General features: G+C 33.5%; 2 protein-coding genes across 3 annotated transcripts in view; both read right to left on the reverse strand.

Moving 5' to 3' along the window:
* The window catches only part of ASPP (Ankyrin-repeat, SH3-domain, and Proline-rich-region containing Protein), a 275934-nt gene extending 268074 nt beyond the window's left edge, over positions 1-7860 (reverse strand). The window contains exon 1 of one of the 2 annotated variants that reach the window (XM_053752603.1): positions 7502-7860. The gene's annotated coding sequence lies outside the window, so the exon portion shown is untranslated. The remainder of the gene's footprint in view (positions 1-7501) is intronic. The other variant, XM_053752606.2, reaches the window with a different exon arrangement.
* A 2914-nt stretch (positions 7861-10774) lies between these two features.
* On the reverse strand, positions 10775-19002 carry LOC128674198 (inositol-tetrakisphosphate 1-kinase-like). The gene is made up of 5 exons (XM_053752617.2): positions 18659-19002; positions 18233-18331; positions 16957-17054; positions 16237-16536; positions 10775-15593 (listed from the first exon to the last, which is right to left on the reverse strand). The coding sequence occupies exons 1-5, from the start codon at positions 18776-18778 to the stop codon at positions 15152-15154; spliced, it is 1059 nt and encodes a 352-aa protein (XP_053608592.1). The 5' UTR covers positions 18779-19002; the 3' UTR covers positions 10775-15151.
* Between the last annotated feature and the right edge of the window lie 378 nt (positions 19003-19380).

A 19380-nucleotide genomic window follows, 5' to 3' on the forward strand; every position in this document is an offset into this window, starting at 1 on the left:
CAATTTAAATTTTATGTGGTGTTAAAATTAGCATAAAACTACATAATATTTATAATAGCCTTTCTGACTTTACAAGAAGAATAGAAGTAACTAATAAATACATGTTTTCAGAAGCAGTCGTAACAATAAACCTAAAAACTCACTATTATGCAGACAGGAACTCGTTGCGTATGCGCATTCAACAAAACCTTTTCGAATTCTCATAAAAATGCGTCGTAAAAACGCAGTTATTCCCAAATTCCCACAACGCCAAGACTGATTTAAGAGACGAACTGATGTCAACCGGGTTCAACACCCCTCATACATTCACACACATAAAAGTAATTCAACCAGTTTATCGTCGAAAAACTACAAAAGTTTATCAAAAATCCCGCCCCAAATGGTAGGTAGGTAGATAGATAGATGGGTGCAGAGCAATACAAAGCAAACCATACTTTGAACTAAGAACCATCCAGAGCGGAAGGCACGATTCCTCCAAAACGTCCCACCTCAATAGAAACCTTAGCTAACTGGACACAACGGTCCAACTGTTTCTATTTCTATGATATTTTAGTATACACTAAGTATTCGCCTAATTTTAGGGTAAATATATTTTTATGTCCAGGCAACGTCACAATTTATGAGTTTGTGTACATACCTACATGCAGTAACTTTATCGTATATATTATGAAATTACAGTACATATTATATGTATTTGTGCAGCACATTGAATGCCAAAATATTGTTCAATCTATCCTCTATAATCCTCCTAATCCTCTTACAAATATAGCTATCAGATTTGCAAATGGGCGGAAGAAATTCTGAATAATATTCTTTTTATATTCTAAACGTAGAGTTGAGACTAAACTTTATATAGGTCACAAAAACCATGTTTATTTGTTATTTCTAAAGTTTATTTAGACTTACAGAATACTTTTTTATATAGATTTCAGACTTTCCACCAAATTATAAAAGTGACATTATGATGAGCGAAATAAATCGAAACACGTATTGCTCGAAAACATGTACAGAATCACTGCGATACGAATACAAATGCACTACTATTTGTTTTATGTATTTTATTATGTAACAAAACTATAAGTATATTCCAAACAGCGATTGATCCAAATAAATATTGTAGGTACACTCGCCGGACAGCCATTGCCACGTATGAACTTAGTTACTCCAAAAAAATACAAAAAAGTGTGCACGCACGTCCGATTCTATTAAAGCAGCGACGAAACTAGTTTTACAGTTACGGAGTAGAAATTGATACAAACTGACAGTACGTCATCGTATGCGCACTTTTTAAAATGTTGATGTGACAGAAATCTACATAAATATATAAGTCTGTGACATAGGTACTTGAATTTCCTTCAGAGCCTTCAATATCTTTTAAGTTATTCAAGTTAGTTATATAATCGAAAGAAAGCGTTGTTAGTCATGTTTAATTATATATTGCAAATAAAATTCTTACCTAATAAGATTACCTAAAAATTAAGCATCAAGTTTAATTTTCTTTTTCCAAGACTTGCGGCCCGCCCCGGTTTCATTCGGGTAAAACTATAATAAAAAATTAGCCTATGTAACTCCTAAAGATTTCATTTATCTATGTGCCAAATTTCATCAAAATAGGCCCTGTAGTTTTCGAGTTTTCATTACATAAACTCTTAATAATATTATTATAAATAGTATGGATTCAGCCTGCTATTACACCGCTACTGATACAACACGAATTACCCGTCTCTAAAATGAATCTTAATTTAAGATTAATTGCTGTAATCATTGCCGTGTCGAGGTTCGATTCCGCGTAGAGCTAGTAGCTCCACGAACGAAGGTCGCGAGATCTCGGCCGGCACTAATCAAGAATTCGTTCGACAAGTTGACGGTCACCTCGGACATACAATGTGGAGATTACAGAGCTCTCACTCTCTCTCTCTTGCCTGAACGTATTTCCAGTCCCTTTCCTCAGCCGTTAAGCGTCGGAGCCCAGAGTCCGCTTTTCTGCTTTTTCGTCTGCACTTCGCACGGTCGTCATCGGTATCCATTGCGATTTTATTTACTGTGGCAAAGCAACAACTGTGACGCATTCTAAATTTATTTGGTCGAAGCTAAACCATAGCGCGTTTTATTTCTGTATATCGCCATCTATAACTTGAATTAGGTAATAATTAGAACAAAATAAAAAACATTCCATATTTGAACAAAATACCAATAAAGTTTTTGAACAAGTAACTTATTACAAAATCATCTCCAATCAACAAACTTCGTCACTACCATTAGGTATACGTGTTTCCGTACTCCCAATATTGTATGACTCACGGCATCTATTCCAATGTATTTATCTCCATCTACGTAGAGTATCGTTTACACCGTAAGTCTCAAATTTCAACAAAAATCATGACTGGCCTCACGCTGCCCGAGCTAATTTTTTACGATTTTCAATTGTAATTTTCCGAGATTTCAAGGTTCTTTCTTGGTCGACTATTGAAGTATTGTGATTGTGCTATGTTATGAACACTTACACAATAACATGGCTTAAATTTCCATCATTTGCTATAGGTAAATAACAGTGTTATATTTATCATTCCGACACCACTAATGTCCCTAATTACTACAAGCAGTTATAAATGGTTATTCCCAAAGTACTCAATTCTATTGTTTCGAAAAAAATAATATCCACACATTCATTCCCAAAATACTCCACAGAATTCATATTATTTTTAAATATAATATTTTATATTTTTTCAAATTGTTCCCAAAATGCTCACGGTAAATTTTTAAATTGCTTTATTAAAATGATTGGTTGATGCATTGGAGATCAGTAGTATTTTTTATTTATTTATAGAATTTTGAATCGAATAAAACTACTAGCCTTTCTTATTGTTATTATCTATTTAACAGTTTACGAGCACAGATACAAGAATAATGGATAGTAAATTAAAAGTACCTAAGTAAAATGTTGCTGCATATTTCAAAAGAAAAACCCAGATAAATAGGGTACTTGGAAGGTATTTTTATCTAGTAGCAGTTAACTCGCAAAGATTGGTTTAAATGTATTTAAGTTCGTGACTAAAATATATGTCTATCAATAAATAAAAATAATAAATTTAATTTTGGATATCAAAACATGTCTAGACGAGCCATAAGTTTTTTTTAAATGACTTCCACAAACGACCTAAATATTCAAAACATAAAAGGCAAAGAAAAATTGTTCAAGCAAAATCTATATCTAATCCTGTTTCCTGTCGTGCCGTTTCTAATCCGCCTATCTCGTCCGACCAACTCCAGATACGAGAATTTTCCCGCGTTGGAATATAGAAAGAGCCGCTAGGTACCACAGTTTGCTAATTAGATATGTGCCAAAGATATAAATCGAACTAGATACAGACAGAAAATGCACTTAATCCGTCAGTCTGTTTTTATGGCGAAAGCGAAGCATTGATACCGGTTTGCTTTGTACAGTTTTAATAAACTTGAGTTCAAAAGGTAATTATGAATGAATATGTGCACAATAACTGATTACTTCAAGTTACATTATTTATGAAAATGCAAAAATGACTATAATGTAAATTGATACCTATCTATTAGCAGCAAAACAATATAAACATGGAGCTCGAGTTATTATTGAATGTACAGTCAACAGCACATCAAGTTACCCTGCATGAACCTCTGTGGCGTGGTAATAGCGGCGAGTTGGCGATGAATTTGGATAGGTCGATGTGCTGTTACTGTGACTGTACATGAAAATCTGGCTCTTTCTCACTTGGTTTATACCATGTTTTTATCACATCGGAGTGCAAATGAGCAAGCACCCACCTGATGGTAAGCGATAGTGACAATGACAACTGCGACGATTATGTAACCGATCTTAAGAGATGGGGTATCTAGTTAAATATACGTCAATGTACATGCGGAATACGCAAAAGGCTTCTCCTAACTCTGACCCAGTTCCTTATCAATGTAAATGCACTGCGGATAACCACTGAATAGTTAATTGCATTGCATACAGATGTAGAATGAAGGAAATGTCGCCTGATTCTAAGCAGAATTTTCCTGAATCTTTCTTTGTGAAAATATTGTTGTCACGTCACATAGTGAATATGTTTAGGTTTAGGTTTGAAATGTCTTATATATATGTATCTTTAATTGTATACTGTACAGTCAATAGCAGATCAAGCTACTCAAATTCATTGCTAATTCGTCGCATTTAAAGGCAAACAGAGATCCGTTTTGGTTAATATTGACTGCACATGCTTTGCCATTTTTTATGTTTCTTGGAATATTTATTGATTATTAAAAAGTTTATTGGAAAGAAATTTAAAGAAATAAAATGTATTGTGTGTTGTTGTTATTTTCTCATTGATCATCGTCATCTGCTGTCCTCCGTGACCCACTGCTGGGTATAGGCGTCCTTCCGTCTCCGCCAACCATCTCTGTCCTAATCCATCCTTATCCACTTGCCTCTCGCTCTTACTTTTATCATATACTAGGCTAAAACATATGCCCTCAATCAATCATGTCATGCCTCGAAGCATTCGAAGCCCGATACCTATATTATATAAGAAACAAAATATATCTTAAACCAGTTTGATAAGAGGCCATTTATATACAGAACGGCACAATAAAATCTATGTTAGTAGGCATATTTTTATAATGCGGAAGATGATTTTACTAATGCTTTAATAAGATGGCATATTTTAAAATACATAATTCAATTTTATCAATGGATAAGTATTTGCGAATTCTAGTTTTAAATCATTTAAATCAGCACAATTTTCTCTTCCCATTCTCATTTGAGTATCTTCTTAGTTTCCTTTGCAAACTTGCTTTCCAAGCGTTGGAGAATCCGCTTGTCTACTTATCTAGATAAATTAGGCATACACTCAAGTGTTAATTATCCATATTAATAGTGTATGTATGTACAATATGTACATTTATTATTTACGATGGAAAATTAAATGCAGTTGACATGTTCTACGCGTTGAAGTCTTTCGTATGACGACTGACAACATTATAATCCTATTATCTCTGTAATTATATAATTAAGTAAGAATAGTAGTAGATAACAGTATGTACTAAAAGTGCGAAAGTGTAGAAGAAAATTAGGAAAGCGGATCCTGGGCTCCAACGCTTTAGGGCTAGAAAGACACCGGGAAAATATAGAATATACTATGTAGAAGAAGATTATTATTTATTGTTTTATTATTATTATAATTTAAAAGTCTTATTTTTAGGACGTTTCAGGGACACATTTTGCTTACAGCTTTGACAAATAGTATTCCCATTCTCAGCTGAATCTTCAAAACTTTAAGGTTTTAATTGTTTTAATTCTTACGGCTTCGCGGGACTACAGCCCTGAACTCCTCCGGGAACACGAATATGAGAGAGAGGCAAGTGTTTAACTTGAATATGATTTTACTAAAATCATTCTAGTACAAAACCAAGTGAAGTACAGAAGTAATTCTTGAGATAAAGACAGGTGGCGCCTCGCGGTGAATTCTCACGTCTTGTATCATTTCACGTCGTCTTGTTGTGAATGAAAGCGGAGAAAGGCCGTTTATACGAGCTTTTGACGACCTCTGTAGCCTAATGGTAGCCCGGACTGCTACATCGAAAGTCCCGGGTTCGATCCCCGGTTGGTACAGATGGAAAATGATCTGTTTCAGATTAACCTGAATCTATTATGTAAACTATACGATAAAAATATAGCATTGTATTAAAAAACACAAGTGTTTAACTTTGAGGCTAAATCTGTGCGATTTGTCCCCAAAGTCTGTCTTTATTTTTTATTTTTACATATGTCTGTTTATAAAATCTGTTTGTAAGCTTGATAATCTTGCGGGTTTTAAATAATTCTTCTATTCAGATTAATCCGTTGCATGCTTGTGCAGCAAAATAAAATTCTATAATTATGAAAAAAAAATCTAACATTTAATAGATATATATATCCTCTATATCAGTAATTCCGAACGAAAGTCATTCTCAGAGGTATTCGGCGAATCATACTTTCCAAAAATAGCTGCCTAGTTGCCGAATACAGTAAGCCATTAATTAAAGCCCATATACAATTTAAATAAATGACGAATGATTGGCGGAATCGCCGCGATCTCTGCAATTAGTCGGTAGCATTTTTCGAACAAAGCTACCGACAATTTTATAAATATACTAGTGGCCCGTCCCGGCCTCGCTCAGGTAAAAACGTAATAAAATTATACACCTCAACCGCAGACCTAAACCTTCCTCGCGAATCAACTATCTATTATTGCTAATTTCTATTAATATTATTGTCTATTAGTGCTGTAGTTTTTGGGTTTATCGCGAACAGAATGAGGCAAAGAACTTGCGTTTTATGATATGTAACGGATATTAATATAATACTTAATAATATATTTCTCTATGGTTTTGAGGACCTTTAGATGAGATATCTACGTCCTTGATTGTTTTTAGAACAGATATAATTGTAATCTTCAATCTTTCGCGTACTCACACATTTTCATTCGTAGCTTCATTATACGTAGTGAGTAGGTAAAATATATTAGTTATTTTGTGACTTTAAGTATTGGTTAAATAATACTTTAAGTATTGGCCAATGGTGGAATCACCATGTAAAGGAATATGTACGTATAATTTTGAAAATGCCAAAGAATATAACTTGTAACTATCTTAATTATGTCTTACGCACGTAATAGAAAACAAGTTTATTTGTTAGACAAATTACAAATAAATTAAATTAATGACTTTCAATATTCATTTTCATTTCGCTACAACTTTTGAACGGCTGAACCGATTTTGATCAAATATATTTAAGAAACCACCGCATAAAAATTATCTATCAAATAAAAAAACCGTATCCAAATCGGTTCACCTGTTGATGAGCTACGGTGACACGTACACATACAGAGAGATAGACAGGAGACAGACTTAGCGGTCAAACTAATAACACCCTATAATACCCCTCTTTTTGCGTCAGGGGTTAAAAACTGCTAACTTAACCTACATTTCTAAGTTATGCGATAAGTCTCCATACTCCCACTGGAATTAAAATTGTATTACCTACTTCATCGGTTATACACTATATAAGTTTATTAACTTTTATTATATAACTTTGGATTTCATTACACTTTTACTCTTTACGTTAACAATGGAAAATTGTTAGTCACCTGTTACTACGTTGAAAATCATTTTCTCTTATCAGCTCTTGATAAAAATAAAAAAAAATTCTATAACCTTAAAATGAAAACGGCTATTGTATTGCACGTTAAGTCATGCCAATTAGCATAGAGAACAATTCAAACAACAGAGATTTATTTTCAATTTTCCAAGGTTACGCATAAAATACCTAGATTTAGAATTCATTTATGGTATGATAAATGACATAATACATTAAATCCAAATACAGAACACAATATAACAAAATAAAACGTCACAGCGAATGCGTGTGGTCCACAAAAAAGTAATTAGCAGATTTGATTGATAAGATCCGAAACTTCCGGCATCCAAAAATTGCTATCCAACATACCTGTGCTGGGTAATTAGCGTCCAATCAGTTCAGAAATCCAAAACAACACAGTCATCCGACTTTGACACCAATTTGTTAACGTTATCGTCACTCTCAAACTATAATTGACAGGTCGAAACAAAAGCACAATGAAGATGATATCTGGGCACAAAAAAATAAAAAGAACACTCAAGAGGCACAAAAACACTGGCAGTTAAAAACGCATGATTTTTGAACACGGAACATTTTTCACGTTTCATTTTCGGAACGCGCGAAAGTGGTGAGCGGCTGCGCGCACGACGCGCGTCCACTGCGCACATGTGCCGTCAGATGACTGAATGGCAAATTAGCAATCATCAATTCAAAACAACTTTACTATCCAGATCAATTTATATAAAAATCATTTGTACACGCACTTTTTTATCGATTATGTGTAGAATTTAAGACATAATCTATAAAAGACATTGTAAAATAATGAAATGATAAACGGTCACGGTCTCAAAGACAGTGCCTGTCATGTAACACGTAATTGGCTATAATTGGATTTCAACAATTTAATAAACAGGGAGAAAGGCTAACCACAGGTTGCGGATAGGTATACTATTACCTACACCTTCCTATGTTTAGGGTTCATTATATTGACTGTGGTTCACTGATAGCTGCTATGTTACTGATGTTACGTGTAGTTTAGCGTATCAATTTATGGGCTCATAAAAACAATACATTTTCTTAACTTTCAATGCCATACAGCGCCCATCATTCTTAATATAAGGTATCATAATTTCTTTAATCTTGTGCGAAGGTTATAACTAAAATTAATAACATTATGTTAGTGATGTGTAGCAGAATTAGTTACTATTAATAACAACTTACCTAGGTGCTTATTTGTTTAACTTCGTTATTTACAAATACTTAAGTAAACTTAACATACATAGGGCAGGCAGTTACGTGACGTCACTCACACTTCGTGAATGGGTACTTGATATGCCTAATTAGGTTTACCTAGAAAATCCCATGGGAGCAAACCTCTAGGGCGCACATAGTATTTCATATTTTCGCCGCACATACGTCCACAGACATAAGCTATCTAACCATGAACAATATTTCTCTCCGATTATTAAGTAGTGTAGAATGTTCTTGCTAGAACAACGTTACTCCAACGGAAATCGGTTTTTCCATTTTTTAAAAAGAACTACAACAGGCACATTTTTTTATGCCGGGCGCACAAATAACTTATTAGGCACTAATTATACGTTCCACTCATATTTCTGTAGGAGATACTTTCTAGCTGGAATAACGTACTACACCATAAAACAATAGTGGACACAATATCTCCAAACACAAAGACCGAGACACCGGATACATAGTACGGTATCATTCTTACCTCGATCCAGATTCACTTCCTGTACAGAATGCGGCGCCTACGCATAAAGCGATGTACACATTTAACATTTATTGGGTCGAGAAAATAATGCTGGAAGAACGGGAGTTCAAACACTGAAAGAATTCAAGAGAAATTAGTATGAAATGAACTAATGACTGACGTTTGTAGTACTATTTGCCTACCTAACATATTACTAAAAACTGATAAGTTACTAATTCGTGAGGAAGGCACTAAAGAGGCCCTGGCAGATCCCAGTCGTAGGTATATAGAGAACTAAGACCTTGCCTGTAGATCCCTCCTCCCACGTCAAAATATAGCCTATGTCCCTCTCCAGCTGTCCTACAAAAAATCACCTCAATATATTGCTTCATTTTGACGTGAAAAGACAAACAAACACACTTTCATATTTAAATTCAAACTATGAACTGTACCTACTGTATCTAAACTCTACGAAATCAAATTCTTTAGGCATTGACGTGAGTTGTTCACTTGATTCACCCATCTCCACAATAATATTATGAATTTAAAATAACTAATACAATACTTAGTAAAATACAAATTACTTATATTGAATGGAGATTATCTATATTGATAAAGCCATCTTTGTATTCTCTGTTCAAGAAAAAAGGAAATTTTCCCAGTCCAATAACAATGATTCTCCCCCTTCCTAACAATTTCTCTCATCTAAATCGCGCCTTATACCAGATGATATACCGTAACGCATGATAAATCTTCGATCCTGCAACTAGATGTGATTTATGCACACTGCATCAAATTAACAATTACTACTAGATTCGCCATCGCGCCATCTAGCACCTGAGATCAGGGAAACAGGAGATATTATACAATATAATCATTGTTTAATCTAAACTTGAATAAGTATGTCATCAAAAACATGCTGTAAAAAAACCAAGTCTCGCAGCTCAATGTTTCTACCGTAAAAATGTAATGTAATACCAAGTCGGTTAATTTATTTAGTCCCTACTTAAGGGACCTTCTGTCTTCAGTTATTACGTAAGTTATTATCAATATTAAAATTCTTTTAAGTTTTAAATAAATAGATAGACTTGGCCATCGCATGAAAACACAATGTATCTTACTACCTTATTTCTTATACATAGGTAAGTACTTCTTCGCGTGTTGATGTTCAGCAACGATTTCAGAATTAGATAAAACTAACTAGTGACTAGATATATTTCTGTAATGTTTGAAAAAGGGGGAGGCCTTTGCCCCGCAGTGGGACATAACATCCACAAAAATATGTACACTACAGCCACAGACTACAGCCTACATAAGTACATTCGATACATAACGCCAGTCGCCAACACCTAGTCCCCTCAGACATTTGATCTACGGTAGCACCGTTATTGTGACGTGGGACGACATAGACGAATGTTCCGCAGGTATTTTGTATGGATGGGTATTGTACTCCGTACTTGCTTCATTTGCTAGGCGTGTGTGACTCAGAAGATAGTTTGACGACCCCGCTCTGGTAGCATCATAGATCTGCTGAATAAGTCAAGAACACAAACTGGTGGGATATTTGTAAGTATCCCATAATTATATAGTGAGAAAAAACATTATAATTTTTCTCTGAAAAAAACGAGAAGGATCGTTTTTTTCAGAGAAGTTATATATAGTTATATTTCAAAGTTATATAGGTACTATGACCTTTCGTGGCCACATTGTAAACACAAAACAACAGACACATAGATGAGGAAAATCCTTTTGTTACTTTTTGATCAAAGACAACATTTAATATTCAAATGGCATCTTCCATGTAAATAGGAGGTCAGCTCAGATTTATTATAATTAATTGTTGTAGTAATATATTATTTGTCATATACGGGCAAGTTTGTGCTACAAAGTAACACTCATTTATAACATAGAGGTAAATAAAACACAGCGTATACGTTGGAAGATCTCAGGATTTATTCTAAACTACAGTGGAATAGGACAAGAGAGTCCGATATAAATACTTCCAGATACAAAACGTATAACCAATGTAAATCAGTCTCAGAACATAACACATGAGACAACTTGGTGGAATGCAGGGTTTAAATGAACATATTTGCATGTTGTAAGTCTGTCAATGGGCGGTTATGTGTGTGTCACATGCATACACATCCAAGCCTGTATCACACATACACATTACAAAACTTTAATAATTATAAGGTTGTGGTGTTAAAATTAGTATTATTGGTCCAATGCCGGTGGCTCAGTGGTTAAAACGCACGCATATGATAGATAACGTTCCCAGATTCGAAACCTACTCGTATCACATTACTTTTTATACTACATATTAAGTATTTTGATGTGCAAAGATTGTCAGCAAGAGAACACAGTGCCTTAATTTATTTTCACTGGACAATTAAGACTGTTTAACGTATAAACAGAATTATTATGAACTAGCTGCGCACCGGGGCTCCGCTTCCGTGGGAATTTCAAGATAAAGTCAGGTTATATTCTACCCGTGTACCAAATTTTATAACAATCCGTCTAGTAGATTTTGCGCGAAAGAATAACAAACATATAGGTACATCCTCATAAACTTACGCATTTATATTATATTAGTAGGATTGAGATTTCCTAATTTTAATTTTAATATAAGCTGATTTCAAACAATCAAAAAGTTAAATAAAACCTATATTTTCAACTTACTTAGGGGTTAAGTGCCTCTAATTAAAATATAGTCTTATACTAAGCTGCGTATGAAAATATAAATACAGTATTTCTTCACAACTTAAATTTAAAAATCAAAGGTCGGTGCAGACCTAATGCTTTGCGGTGCACGTTTATTATACGGAGTGGTGAAAACTGCACCGGTTTAATAGGGTAGCTGCCTGCATGTTTTTTATACAATATTTTGTATTTTGTAATTTGTAACAATCAAAAGACGTCAAGTAGTTGAGCGTAGACCACCTTTACACAAGTTATTATGTTATTTATTCATTTATCTTTATATTACGTTTATATATGAACTGCGAGCAGATTTTCTACCCGTGCCAAGTTTCTCGTGTAATTAAAACTAACGTAATAACTTACTAGTGTAAAGGCAGCCTTAGAAATAATAAAGTCGTACAAAATTTGAAACAAACCATATTTTTCTCTATGTGAATATTGAAAGCTATCTGTTATCATATAACAATTATAATAAATTGCATATCACGGAATAATTCAGCACAAATGCGCATTAATAAATACTAAATATACACCTATGCATACATCCCTATTCCTATTTATAGTTCAAGCTCGTACTCAATATTCTATAATTAACGAATTAGTATGATAATCTATACTAATTTAACAACAATCAATGTATATTTAAATAAAATCTCTGGAACTATAAGTTTTGATATGAGAATTACTTTTTTATTACAGATTCATAAGGAAGGCTATAAGAAGATATAAGGCCTAAGTTTCCACGGCTAGTCTAAAATACTTATCAATAATCTACACTACATTGAGTACGAGCTTGTATTCAAATCTGCACAACACAAATACTTATTTCTTCAGTCTTAGAAAATATAAAGATGAATCACAATCTCACTTTCTATAGAAATTTAAAAACCTAATATAGTAGTTTCTGAGCCAATAGGAAAACGAGTAAATAATTTTATCCGTCAGAAATATTTATTACAAAATAATATAAAGATCGCAAATACCAAGTTACCGCGGCAATGTTCGATGATACAAAATAATTCATTCTTTAGCCCGACTCAAATCGAATGAAATCAATCAAATAATGACTTATTGCTGTTTAAGTCATAATATAAATAATACCGAATGACGCCGCTCGGAAGCAACCAATAGCGGACGGATTTCGAACGCTGCGATTGGCCGAAGTATATGATTGGTTGTAAAATATTCGCTTGATGTAATTTTTTGTAACTAAACATGTAAAGCTAAAACGGTACGATTACCATAACGATAACATATGGTAACCGTACCGTTTTAGCTTTAAATATCCTGACGATTTATGGGACTATATATTATTCGTAATACGGTTACCATAAAGATAACAAGATTGTTTTATGTTACTGTATACAGCAAAATACTTTGGCAATGACGAATTAATCCCTTAAATTTAGTTTCATAACACTGTAGCCTTTGTGTGTACATTATTTATTGCTTTATCATCATCTTTGCCACTTTGAATTCAGCGACCAATTGTGGGATTAATTGTAACTAGCGGCCCGTCCCAGCCTCGCTCAGGTAAAATCATAATAAATTATACAGACAGACAGCGAGAAGCGATTTTGTTTTATACTATAATGTGAAGTGTTGTAAGTAACCTTAAAGTATCTAATGGTACCTCTATAATCAAACCGTACACAGATTAAGCTTTTAGTAAATTGTTAAAATCATATACCTACTATATAAGTTTTAAAAAAACTTACATATCGAATTTGTGACATTCCACAGGCAAAGGCACCTTAAAGATAGTTTTTTTGTATGTATTTTTATTTTGATTTGAATAGTTTTTAAGTAGCAGATCACAGATATTTTGCTTAACTAAAAATCGACTATAAAGTACTTTTACCTGTGGGACATCACATAAATTACTGCAGCTAATACTTATAGAATATTTATAGTACAGACATATAGCCATATATGTAGTTCACATGTTCTCATACAACAATATAACAAAATATGATAACGTTAAGGATGTATTCCACCAGTCAACTTAGACGTTGACTTTAACCTTCGCGCAGACATTTCAAAAATATAGCATAGTTGTGTTTCTCTGTATAAATTAATGTAGACTGGAGCAACCCTCTCTAAGCCTGACAAAACCAAAAAAAAACAAAATGGAAATATAATAATTTTCCTTTCACGCAAGTCATAAAATTAAACAAAAACCACAATAAATGCTATGATATATTCTTTTTAATGATTATAGATTATAAAATACTTTATGACTTGTTGTATGTAGCGAATCTACAGCATTTTCGATCTACGATTACAATTTATTTATAAAAATAAATAACTATTCATATTCAATACAAATAATATTTTACATGTGTAGAGGTAAGTATATATAATTTTTATCACAAATCATTTAGCATTTATTTAAGTGCAGTTATGGTTTCAGAGTAGACGTATCTTTTGACGTTAAGACTGAGCCAACCGCAACTAGCGCCACCATCACACTTCAATTTCTTTTATTTATTAGCGAAAACTAAAAAAGTGGTCCAAATTATTATACACTAAATAATTTATTTTATTTGAAAGCATTATATGTAGTTATCTAATGGACATAGTTGCAATAATTTACAAAAAAGTATACGGTGGTCAGGAAAATCGTGACTAAACTTTGTATAGTGGAAAAGTTAATAATTTTTCCACTAGATAAACAATTTTATTACTGTGTGAATTTCTTTATCTTGTGTAGCATAACTTCCTATGGCATTATTTTTTCGCTATAAATTTTATCTGTAGTATTAATATCTATTATTATTAATAATAATTGCATTGGTCTATTGGCTACGGCATACTTATCAGCAATTTAAATATAGAATACTTCTGATTATAAAATAGGAAAACAACTAAATTACTCATTATTAAAATATTGTTTAATTATAATTGTTTTTTTTTTTATTCGATACTATATTTTAAAAAGTCAAGTGCCCCTTATATTGAGAATTACCGTAATGCATATAGTAAATATTCACTGGATGTATATAATATATAAATATACTTACAAATATATCCTTTTAGAACAACAATGCGCGCCAGCACGACTTTTTTCTTCATTTGAAAATATAGAATTATACAGATTAGAAATAGAACGTAATTTCTAATCGGTTTTCTACATTTTCTTCAAAATATTGAAATCACATATTCGGAATCACAACTGACTATATTCAGCGTTTAAAAATATACTATTTTAGCTTTAAAATACTTCTATGTTGAGAGCGAAAGAAAAACATAGCCAGCGACTTCTCCCGCGCATATTGTAAAAGTCAATCAAGGGAAAGTCTATATCTAAACTGGATTCTTCTCATAGGCTAGGTATCTAAAGCTGTTTAGTCTCAATTCCACCAATAAGCCCGCAGTACAGCAAAACGTGGCATTCAAGTATCGCAACTCTCGGCTCTGTCCACCCCGTAAGGGATAAAATACTGTACTTTTGAAAACTATTAAGCGTGCCTGATGTCTTTCATGCGCAAGGAAATAATAGAATACATAACAGAATAACAAAACATACAGAAATTAAATTTAAATATTAACAATGACAACCGTCTCTATCCATCCATTAAAATATTTTTTCCCCTAGCTTTTAATCACTCAAATGCTGTGCATACTTTAGAAGCTGAAGCAACATTGATCAGCCCATTTAACCTAAGACTAGAATCTCCATTATTATACTTATTCCTACTAACGGTTTCGTCTATACTATCTAACAGATGCTCAAAAAAGTTAGGGAAATTATCGTAACTTGGATACACATTTATATCTATAACTGCATGGTTACCCGTCTTATTGTCTAAGACTATATCAAAACCAGCTAATAATAAACCTATTTCTTTCCTAAGGACCCTAATAACATGTTTGATCTTTTCCTCGTTGAGTGTCATTCGAATATCAGCCTTATCGTGAGGGTCTAAGATTGAAAGTGTTGATTGACTGTCGGCTTTGCAAACCTCTCCAGTGCTGTAGAATATTGGTTCCAGGTCTTCGGAAGCGTGGAAGTTTTTAAGGCTCGGTCGCTTGCAAATATGATATCTGGAAAATATATTTATTTTCAGAAATTATAAATATCTATGCAAATTTTACAAAGGGTAAATTTTAACTATACCGATTTCCTACATTCTTTCACCAGTAAGCTACATTATTCCTGCTTGAATGACATTGGGTAATTTTTATCCCGATATTCCCACGCGTGCGTGTGTGACGTGTAGTTCCGCCCTAGAATATAACTACTAAATGCCTTATACTCCCGTGGATATCTTACGTGGCGAATTAGGGACAAATAGCTTTGGCAATTGATCGACAACAATAGCATTCCCAAAGAGGGTTGACATCAAGCTGGTTACGTCATGTTATTTTTACGCTCACCCTGGACTTCGTAGCGACACAGCCCCTAATACAACCAGGAACATGCGGAGATCAGAGCAAGAGTGAAAAAAGTCCGGTTAGTTTCTAATGAAGATAATTTTTAAGCTTGCCTCCTGGAGTAATTTCAGACATGGTAATTTTGAAGTATGTGTGTACTATTCTAGGTTATATTTGCGTCAAAAGTTCGTCAACAGATGTCGCCACTGTTATCATACGTCAATACTTTTACCTTGTCCTGCTGAATAATTCACAGTGAGACTCATAAAAAAAATGTTTTTGCAAATAATAAAATTATAAAAAATCAACATACCTTTTTCCAATTAAAAATACTTTATGCAACACAGCATTATGGTTAACGAAACTCTGTACCACGCACGGTGGTCTGCACACACTAAGGCCCTTTTCATTGAAAATCACAACCATCTCGTGTGCTGATTTCGATCCGTGAGCGATCGTTGGTTTGCATATGACTGGGAATTGAACGCCTCTCTGTCGCATTATCGCTGCGTTTAGTTCTATATTGTTTGTCGTGAACTCTGCGAAGGTAGGTGTGAATATGCCCTGGTTGTGGAATGACGGCTCGTTTTGCAGTATCGAGTAGTAGCAGTATCTGAAATGGTATAAATGTTTTAATTTTTATTTTGATATATATTATGTTTTAAATGAAATGTCTCTAAATTCTTATTACGTCGGTATCTTGCTCAAAATATAACACAAATTTCGAGTACATTATAATGCAATATGTTGTATCATTTTTTTTTTATCTATTTTTTGTCGAGGCTTCAGTTGCTTGTTGCGACTATGCCAGCCTCATGGGGAAATTCCATTTTATTTGGTATTATGTCTGCCTTTGCGTCATCACCCCTCATGTTGTATCATAATATTGGTGTTTCAGCAATTCGACCACCGTTTCTCAATTGGAGATACTGGACTCTGAATCCTTACGGCTAAGATAGGAATTGGGAAAACGCTCATGTGAGAGATATGTCTGTTACTTAGTAAGTACTTAGTAAATATGTAAGACATGTACCTGTTGAGCAATATTCTGACGTTGTCCAAGGGATCAATGACCGATATGTCTGGGTGATTCGACAGGTACTGCTCCACACGGTTGATGATAGCTGATGCCTGTTCAAAATAATAGCAATTTAAAATTACTCAATCAGAAATGTAATACAACCTGTTTGAATGTGTGTAAAATTACCAAATCACGCAAAATCTATTAGACATAGATTATTCCGATTTTTGATATGGGTAGAATATAACTTGATAAGTGCATAAGGTAGATAGGTTCTTATTAATCCCTAATTTCTACAGGAGCATGCTTTGTTTTCATACCTGTGACTGCTACAAATATTGCGAGAAATTCGTAACTTATAACATTATCATTACAGAGTATATAAAACAAAGTGGACCAACAATACATAAATTACCATGTGTGAATCCGGGCCTGGGCCGGTAACTAATTTAAAAATAATATTCAAAGTGTGTATATATCCAATTATTTGGACTAACATTGTTTTACTCTATGTTTCTAGTGAAACATCTTTTCCAAAATATTCACCCCCTTAAAATATATATAAACATTTAAAAGGTATTCAGAAACAGGGTACAGAGATGGATCCAATTCAGATTATTTCATCGTCAGTCTTAGCTTATACATAATAATGCTTGGAATTTTTCAGTCTCACTTTTTGTGCACTGTACAATGAATGTGTAAAGCATTATAAAGGTAAAAAAAACATTTAAAAAAAACTTGTCATTGACTACTGATATCACCTATACAAAGATCTTTTATGTCTAAGACTTTGTCAACAATGAATCACAATTAGTCATCCATGACACCTTATTTAGCAATGCTGGATCTACTTCTATCGAATATTATAAAGAGGAAAGATTTCTATATGTGTAACGAATAAAATTTAAATTATGATTTTTATAAATTTGTCACAGAGATAGAAAAGACCTTATATTGCAAAAAAAGTCGCAAATGGCCGTTACTGTTTCATAAATACGAAAATTAGGATGGATGAAATTTGTGTACCAAGATGAGATAGAACTCATCCATACAACTTCCCAGCCCATCTCATACAAAATGGCAGATTGAGAGACAGAATAGCACTCTGTCCTGTTTCTTCTCGTGTATTTCTTATACATGATTGTCATGTATGAGCAAAACAGAAGATATGATGAAGTCTATAACTTTCCCTGTCTACAATAAAATCGTTGAGAAAAACATAAACATTAATGTAAACAAATTACATAATAAGTAAACAGTACTAAGGAACAGGTAGTATTGATTGTACCTTGGCGTCACCTTGATCGGCCGCGGCAATGATGTCGGTCAACTTGTGGAGAAACACATCTATCTGACCCTGATCCTCTAAGGGTCTCTCAAGGTCCATCTGTAAGTATGTTAAAGAATTTAAAATTAAATTTACAAATTACACACATTGAGTTAGCCCTAAAGTAAGTTCAAGACTTGTGTTATTTTATTACATATATGTACACAGATAAACATCCAAGATACAGGACAATCTGAAAATTATCATTTTTCCATTCTAACATGACTGGGGATCGAACGACGCAGTGGAAACGGTGGAAGAACAATGGTATATGCAGCGTGGAAAAAACATTTTTGTTTTTTGGAATACATAAATATAAGTAGGTATATACATAAGATAATTAAAATTACAAAATAACAAACGAAGTAAACAGATAAATATTCTTACCTTGACAACGTTGTATCCGTGATTATTACAAGAATGAATTAATTCCTTCCAATTTATTTTCTGGCTTTTCTTTTCCGACATCCATATTCCGATAGTTTTACAACTTTCGACTCCACTCATTTTGCCGTGTTAATAAGAATGCGGTTAGTCACACTTTAAACGATGATTCACGATATCATACACGTTCAAAATGTATAATTCTCATCTCCGCTGATACAGTGAATATATTATCTTAATGAATTTATAATTATTTATTATTTCACCACATCACACGAATGAAAACAAGCGGCGTGGTAGAGTAGGTAGTAGTAAGTACCCCTACCTACCTATTTTGACTGAACTGACATGACATCTGCTGAACTGAATGACGCTGTCAGTCAATCAGATTATCGAATATGGATGTAATCGAATCTAAAATTCAATATAGATGATGATAATAGGTATCAAATCAACTTTTTTGGAACGATATTAATGATATACACAGACCATTTAGCCCTAATAGCCTGACGCAAATGGCGCGGCGGCACGACTGGCTAAGTGGCCTGAAATTCGCGCGGCGCGAATTTCAGGCCACGGGAATATTAGAAAGAAGATAATTATTAGCCGCAAACCGTGCTATGAACATATTTTTATCATTTCGTTTTATTAAAGATTTATTTTATTTATAAATTACCACGAAAAGTTACTTTTTGGCTAATGTACAAAAGTAACATTTATAAGAG

The sequence above is a fragment of the Plodia interpunctella genome, chromosome 12 (genome assembly GCF_027563975.2).
Source record: "Plodia interpunctella isolate USDA-ARS_2022_Savannah chromosome 12, ilPloInte3.2, whole genome shotgun sequence".
Taxonomy (NCBI): domain Eukaryota; kingdom Metazoa; phylum Arthropoda; class Insecta; order Lepidoptera; family Pyralidae; genus Plodia; species Plodia interpunctella.

What these genes read in the sequence shown, in the direction of transcription:
- LOC128674198 (XM_053752617.2), bottom strand. Translation starts at nt 18,778, where the DNA reads ATGAGTGGAGTCGAAAGTTGTAAAACTATCGGAATATGGATGTCGGAA. An exon ending in ACGGATACAACGTTGTCAAG is followed by an intron (nt 18,332 to 18,658) that starts GTAAGAATATTT and finishes ACATACTTACAG; the next exon opens with ATGGACCTTGAGAGACCCTT. An exon ending in GTCAGAATATTGCTCAACAG is followed by an intron (nt 16,537 to 16,956) that starts GTACATGTCTTA and finishes ATACCATTTCAG; the next exon opens with ATACTGCTACTACTCGATAC.